The following is a 7,687-nucleotide window of genomic DNA, read 5'->3' as shown; positions in this document are numbered from 1 at the left end:
TCTGGTTAAGGCAGGGTGAATGATCTCTGGTGGGAAGTCACAAAGAAAACCTCATAAGCTTCTCTGGTCCTGGCCCACCCTTAGGCAGCACTGTAGTGGGAATAACCACTTAAAACAACAGGTCCTGTTTTTATTTTGGTGATTTAATTCAAAAATTCCTAGGAGGAACCCTCTGTGACCACCTAAGCTCCTTGTTGTTTTAAGGCTTAGAGAACTGCCACAGTTCTTTAATACAGAATTTTGTCTCTGGAAACTAAAAATCTTTGGATGTAGCCAGAGGTGAGACAGTGGATGATTGAGGGATGAAAGCCTGTTAGAGGCTGTTTGCCTGGATATGGCTGGCACTTCAGTATGATCGCTCACGGTGTCTCTTCTGTTTGTCCAAAGCAAAAAGGCTATGCCCTAATTTTAAATAGGCCGCCTCAGACACTAAATCTCTGGAAACTGGCCAGAACCCATTATTTTCGCTGTCCATGGCTTAGGTGTATACACTCTTGCTCTGAAATCCTAGATTAAAACTGTGGCTCAATGAATGGTTTTCCACCTACTGATCTAGTAACAATCTTGGCTCATAGCAACAGATTTTAACTGTTCTGTGTCAAATTTATTTAAAGTCAGATTACAATAGCTTGGGTTTTCTCATGGACATTTCCAGTTACCTGGCCTGCTATAAAGACTGAAGGAATTTCTTTCACGTTCTGCTAGTTCAGGGTGCCTTTCTGTGGCTATCTTAGCTTAGAAATGTTTTCGCATCAGCCCAAATAGTTTCATTGTCTTTAAGGAATGAGGCAGGGCAAAGATTCCTATAAAGACAAGAGAAGCATTTACCTTTGCTTGCCAGAGATTTAAAAAAAAAAAAATCACAGGCTTCACCAGGAATCAACCTTGTTGAAATACACTGGTGATTGTGGGTGCTTTTTCAGTTGGCTGTTCTGTTTTAACACAAAACTGACCTAGAAGACAGATGAGCCTTAACTGGATCAGCTCCTCCTGTGGAGCCTCATCCAGGTGCTTGGTTCTCAGCGTGATGGGCAGAGTGTTAAGTGTCTGCTGTGGACATGTATTAGCGAGCTCTGCCTCACTTGCGCACCCTGTTCCCAGTCTCACTTGGTCATCTCCCTGCCTACTAATAATGTAATGGTAAGACCCAAAGTCCCCTCAGATCTTTGAACGCCCTGGCTTAAACCCTGACTCTCACATGGAAAGGCACTTACCTCTTTAACAGGCAGCCACAGTTCAGCCAGTTTGATAAATGCAAATTTTTTTTTTTTTTTTTTTTTAAAGAAAATCCCTAACAGATCAGACAATGTCCTAAATCAGACCAACTGCACAAAAGAGATGAAAAGAAACCTTCCTGGGAGAGGAAGAGATGTCCGTGAGAAAGCCAACTGGGCTGAGCCTTACAAAAGCATGGCCCTTCTCTCCTCTAATGCACTGATCTTAGCCCAGCGCAGTCAGAGCTGGCTCCTGACCCGGTTGCAGGGGATGCTCCCACGGCAGTGTCCAAGCTGGAAGGCGGCTTTTGTCAGCAGGCTCCGTGCAGCAGGGAAAGCCATCCCGGCAGAGCCCGGCTAGCGGAGGCTGCTGCTGCTGCTGGCCTGAGAGCTGCCCACGCCTGGGTGGTCTGGACTGTGTCGGTTCTGGGGAAGACAAGGAAGGAGGGGTAAGAGAACGATGTAGCCGTGGCCGTGGCGGCCGTGGCTGTGGCCTTGGTCAGGGCTGTACAGGGAAAAACTGCAACATGCCCTGGATTTTCAGTCGTGGGTCCCACCTGAGGCAAAGGACCATCAAGGACGGGGAGACAGGGAGACTCGGTGGGCTGCAGCAGCAGGTCCCTACCCTACCTTCTTTTTCTTCTTCTCTTTCTTCTTCCTTTTCCGTTCAGGATCCTCCTCTTTTTTCTTTTTCTTCTTCTTGTGATCAGAATCAGATGGTGTTTCTGTAGGAAACAGTATGCGCTATCAAAATTCCCTACTGTAGAGCTCAAAAGTCCCTACTGCTAGGATCTGAAGACCACAGGAAAACCTAGTCAAGGGCAATTGCTCTTCTAAAGGCCAGAAAGGATAGGGAGGCACTGCTAAAGCACCATTCCAGCTTTCTACTTGCCTAGGAGACCTACTTGCAGGAAACACTAATTACCTTTATACCAGTTTCAAGAGAATTTGGGAGTCTAGGGCTCTGTAAGGAACCTGAGTTTTTAACTGGGGACAGTCCAACCAGATCCAGGTTTTCTGGCTTTGAACCGAACTGTTTCTTACCTGGGGGGACAGGATCCTGGGTACGGCTCTGTTTGTGCTTGTGCTTATTCTTCTTCTTGGGAGGCTGAATATGCATCAGACGACACTGCTCCGGTAACTGAAGGAACCAAAGGAAGGTCCAGGTGAGTGGAGGGAGGAAATGCCCTGCTCCCATCATCTGTTCTGCTCAGTAAGTTATGAAGGAACAGGCTTGGACAGAAAAACCACCTCCACGCCTTTCAGGCCTCCCCGTTTGCCTTCTTCCTCCCCAAGAGGGGACTCACCGGGCCAGTGTGGAGGCGGAAGCCAGCCAGCATGGTCCCTGTGATAGGATTAAAAGAGCCACCAAGAATAGGGGGTTTCTCAATGAGAGAGCGGAGGCTGCTGTTATCATGGGAACCAGGCAGATCAATCATCCCTGGCAGGTCAGGCAGGAAATTACTTAGCTTCTCCTTCACCTTCTTCCCACAGAATTTATTATAGGAATGTTCTAGGTTGTAGTGTGTGATCAGATTGGTGCTGCCTGTCAGCTCGGTGCTACCTAGAGGACACAGAAGAACAAAAAAATATTAGTCCCAAGAGTATTTTTTTTTAGTCACCCAGAGGGAAAGTGAAGGACTGTATTTTAGCCTAAAAAAGGAATCTTTTAAGTGACAATTAGAAAGATCTGAATTTATTTTCTTAAGTAAGAACAGCAAAACTAAATAACAACATATAATAAACACTAAAAATATATACCATAGAATGGTTAAGTTGGAACGAGGAGAAAAATCCACAAACATCCAATGAGGGCACAGATGGAAACTACTCTACCCCAAAGCAAGAGACACTCTCCCCAACTTGGACTCACCACACTTACATGATGCTTACTCTGTGCTAAACACTGTTCGAGTGCTTCTCATATAATATACTGGTGAGAAATTACACTCTCTGACACAGCAGGATATTACCTCAGAGCTCGGCCACCAGCAAGGTGAGAGCCAAATATGACCCAATGGCTTGAGTGTCTGGTCAAGGACGTTTTTTTCCTTTTTTTTTTTTTTTTTTTACTAGCAAGAAACATTAATTACCTTTACATAGAAAACAGGATTTTTTAGCTACTGCTGACATAACTTGTTACCGCCATCTCCATTACTCATAATGCCAAGTATAATACTCTGCCTCAAAGAAAGAAATGTTCCCTTAGCATCTGGACAACTAGAAGTCTAATCCTAGCCGTGCTCTATGCCTCAGTTTCCTCTTATCTCTGCAGTGGGGTAACAGCTATCTTAAGCACACTTAATTTTTTTTCAAGGTGCAAATGAAAACATTGAGAAGTATATTCTCTAGATGCAAGGCACTATCAGTATAAATATCGCATGGCTGACTTTCTTCAAAAAATGGAAGCTTGTTAGTAATCTCATAAGGACCTAGTGGCAAAGGGTGGAGCTGGCCAGCCTACAATTTCATCCACAGTTACGAGGAACACGAAGCATGCAAATGATGACGAAAGTGGCTTGTTCATAACCATTCACTTGGAAAAACCCAGGTTCTGATCTGAGGCCCCTGGGGGCCGAGACAGTGTCCTACTTGTTCGTACATGTATCACGGGTGCCAAACGCAGTACACACCTTCGGTGCTCAGTAACTTTAAGTTAAGTGAGCAAGGTATTTTCCCTCCCTACCCCAAGGCCTGACCCTATCCTTCCCGTTTCCCCTTCTCGTGCCAAACGTTTCAGAAACATGGTCTACTGTTAACGGCGGAACACTCAGCGCCAGAGTACTGCTCCTCAGAACGAGGCGCTGCCTCCGGCCAGGCTAGCATCCTGCTGTTTCCCACCTGTCAGCTCTCCTCTTCCAGGGGCCTCATCTCAAGCGTGAGAAGGCACTCCTGCTTTTCCTAAACACTTTATGAGTCCATCCAACTTCCTGTTTTGACTATCAGTTCCATGAAGATGATTTCTAAACCTCTCTCCCCAGCCTCCTAAAAACTCCCCTCCTAAAAACTAGTCTTACACTTCCAACTTCCTCTTAGTCAATTCCATGAAGATTCATTTTTTTTTAAACTCCCAAATCTTCCCCACCTCACTCAGGGCTTCTCTATTTCAATACATGGCACCCATATTCTCTGGATATTTTTAGAAGCAATACTCCTCGGTCCGTGAATCTCAATGGTTTCCTATTATCCTCAGGAAAAAGCTCAAATTCCTTTGGCACTCACGGTAAAACACATCTTCTGTAACTTAGTTTTGGGGCCTGATCAACTACTACTCGCCTATGCCACATTTCTAATCCATCCAAATGAGTCTCCGTCATCTCCTAAGAAACACACTTCTCGGGCGCCTGGGTGGCTCAGTGGTTAAGCAACTGCCTTCGGCTTGGGTCGTGATCCTGGAGTCCCGGGATCGAGTCCCGCATTGGGCTCCCTGCTTGGCAGGGAGTCTGCTTCTCCCTCTGACCCTCTCCCCTCTCATGCTTTCTCTCTCTCTCAAATAAATAAATAAAATCTTTAAAAAAAAAAAAAAATAGAAAAAAAAGAAACACACTTCTCATCTCATTTCCTTTTAGGAAGTTTGTTTTAGGAAAACTGATGTAATTATAAGATAATTCTTCCAAATTTTCTTCACCAATATGAAATTTTCAATGTCTGACTCAAGTGACAACTCTGTCATTTTGTTTTTTGTTTTTTTTAAATATTTTATTTATTTATTTGACAGAGAGAGACAGCCAGAGAGAGAACACAAGCAGGGTAAGTGGGAGAGAGAGAAGCAGGCTTCCCGCCGAGCAGGGAGCCCGATGCGGGGCTCGATCCCAGGACCCTGGGATCATGACCTGAGCTGAAGGCAGACGCTTAATGACTGAGCCACCCAGGTGCCCCCTTTCTGTCATTTTGGATAACAAGGAACACATTTTGAAAACCAGCATGTAGTTTTTTGTTGTTTTTTTTTTAAGAGTAAACATCTATCCCCAATGCAGGGCTGGAACTCACAACCCCAAGATCAAGAGTCGCATGCTCTACCTACTGAGCCAGCCAGGGGCCCCCATCATGTAGTTCTTAATAGCTGTATATGAGGCATGACCACGAAGTAATGAGATTAGCCTTTACAAGAAATACAGTCACTATCCTTAAACCACATACTTTATATCCCTAAGTAAAATAAACTCCTTAAAAGCAAGGACTAGGGGCACCTGGATGGCTCAGTTGTTAAGAGTCTGCCTTCGGCTCAGGTCATGATCCCAGGGTCCTGGGGTTGAGCCCCGCATCGGGCTCCCTGCTCCGCGGGAAGCCTGCTTCTGCTTCTCCCTCCCACTCCCCCTGCTTCTGTTCCCTCTCTCGCTGTATCTCTGTCAAATAAACAAATAAAATCTTAAAAAAAAAAAAAAAAAGCAAGGACTAGACATATTCTCTCCCCTTCTCACCACATGCTGCCCTTCCTACATAAACCAGCATTTGCCCAAAACAGATACTCAGTATCTGTCAACTGCTTGATAAAAATAGGCACAATCAGAATAGGTAAGGTTGGAGAAACTGCTGGGAGACATCAACCACTAACTGACCAAAGGAAAGTCAACCTTTCTATGCTTCAGTTTTATTCAACTATAACAGGCCTACCTCAAGGGGCTATTCTCAGTACCAAATTCTATTACATATATAACTGCACTGTGAACTTCAAAGCACTGTACCAATATGCATTATCATCTCCCTCAATTCCTGATGTAGCAGTAGCACTTGGGAGGAACTGAAAGGCCATCTGGAGAATTAACATGTCCAAAATGACTCTTGACTTCCACCTCCTCAAACTTGTTCCTTCTTGGTCTCAGCACTACCATCCACCCAGCTATTCAATCCAAGAATTTACAAGTATTTTCAGTTCCTCTCTACTTCTAGATTCAATCCTTCGTTCCCATGAGCTCTATCCCTAACGTTTATCCTGCATCAGTTCACTTCTCTCCTCCACTGCTACTGCCTAGTCTAAACCACCATCTCTTTCCTGGACCACTAAGCAGTAACTTCTGACTGATTTCCTCACTTTCCATTCTTAATGTAGCTGTTTGGATAATTAAAAATAAGTAAATCAGATCATGTCACTTTCCCGTGTTAAAACGGCTCCCCCTGAGGGGTGCCTGGCTGGCTCAGTCAGTAGAGAATGCGACTCTTGATCTCGGGTGGTGCGTTTGAGCCTCACTTTCGGTACAGAGATTACTAAAAACAAATAAATAAAATGGTTCCCCCTGAACTTAAAATCTAAATACTTTACAAAGGCCTCTACCTACTCCTCCCCCCTTCATCTCCTATCACTCTTTCCCTTGAAACGTCACTGGAGTCCAACTGGTCTTCTGACCCTCAGATATTCCAAGCTTTTCCCTCACACCACGGCTTCTGACCTCATTTCTTGCATCTTATCTCTCCCATTCACACATGACTGGCTCTTTACATTTACGCTCAAATATTATCTACTCAGAGATGGCTTCTTTGATCACTCTAGCTAAAGCAGTTCTGCCTCAATTCTTTATCACATTTTCTCCTTGTAGCACTAACCGCTATCTGATGTTATCTCGTGTACTACTCTGTGCCGCCTCTCCTGAAATGTAATCTCCAAACCAGGCAAAGATCTTGTCAGTCCTACTCACAGCTGTATCTTAAGCATTTAGAACAGTGCTTGGTACATAGTAGGTGCTCAACAAAACAAATTTTTGGTTCGATTCTAATCCCTCCTTCCGACTGTTGAAGACACGCAGAGGCCCTTAGAAGGAGGGCAACATGCCTCTAACCAACAGCATGTTTGTGACAGATTTGGAAAACCTTAGGTCTGCAGGGATGTTAAATCAGGCCTCTCGAGTTCCAAACTCAAGCTCTGGATAATTTCTAGGGAACCATAAACCAGTATCAGGGACAGAGCCAAATATGGTGTGAAACATGGTCACGGAAATGCATTCTTTCCCCCTTCCCAATCCAGGCCAAAAGTTCATGTCATCCCTTTGGTCGTGAATCCTCAGACCCCTTCCGACTTTGAGCTCCAAGGTCCCGACACGCGTTGCCTAGGCTACCTCACACCTACCCCGGCGGGCTGAGAGCCACGCCCATCACCTCCTCGCTATGATCTGATTGGCTACCTTCGGCCAGGCCTAGTACTCACCTGGAAGTTCCCGCATAAGATAGAAGGGACCACAACCAGCCGCCGACTTGTCGGCGCCGGGAGGGGCCGTGGCCGCAGTGGGCGGCGGGGCCGTGCCGGGGCCCCCGCCCGGAGGAGGAGGAGGCGGAGGTGGAGGCTTTCCTGGTCCGAAGCCGAGTGCGGTTGGGGGTGGTGGTGGGTCAGCCTGAGCTCCGAACAGTGCCGAGAAATTCTCCATCGTCTTCTCCGCCCCGGCGCGGTCCCGGTGTCTGGCGTCGGTCGTTTTCATTGGACAATCCCTTCACGATGTCCCGCCCTCTTCCTCTAGGAGCCGCTTATCATTGGGTGCCCCGCC

General features: G+C 46.0%; 1 protein-coding gene across 1 annotated transcript; it reads right to left on the bottom strand.

Moving 5' to 3' along the window:
- Nucleotides 1-122: 122 nt before the first annotated feature.
- On the bottom strand, nt 123-7,624 carry MED19 (mediator complex subunit 19). The gene is made up of 5 exons (XM_036076546.2): nt 7,354-7,624; nt 2,522-2,778; nt 2,259-2,355; nt 1,845-1,939; nt 123-1,640 (listed from the first exon to the last, which is right to left on the bottom strand). Exons 1-5 carry the CDS (start codon nt 7,619-7,621, stop codon nt 1,572-1,574), a joined length of 786 nt encoding a protein of 261 aa, XP_035932439.2. The 5' UTR covers nt 7,622-7,624; the 3' UTR covers nt 123-1,571.
- Between the last annotated feature and the right edge of the window lie 63 nt (nt 7,625-7,687).

Source organism: Halichoerus grypus, chromosome 11 (assembly GCF_964656455.1).
Source record: "Halichoerus grypus chromosome 11, mHalGry1.hap1.1, whole genome shotgun sequence".
In the NCBI taxonomy this organism is placed as follows: domain Eukaryota; kingdom Metazoa; phylum Chordata; class Mammalia; order Carnivora; family Phocidae; genus Halichoerus; species Halichoerus grypus.
This window is presented reverse-complemented; position numbering and strand designations above follow the sequence as displayed.

Excerpts from the sequence above, each read along its gene's own strand:
- MED19 (XM_036076546.2), bottom strand. The coding sequence starts at position 7,621 with ATGAAAACGACCGACGCCAGACACCGGGACCGCGCCGGGGCGGAGAAG. Across the intron at positions 2,356-2,521 it reads TCCGCCTCCACACTGGCCCG|TTACCGGAGCAGTGTCGTCT; the intron begins GTGAGTCCCCTC and ends TGGTTCCTTCAG. Across the intron at positions 1,641-1,844 it reads AAGAGAAGAAGAAAAAGAAG|AACCGACACAGTCCAGACCA; the intron begins GTAGGGTAGGGA and ends TGTCTTCCCCAG.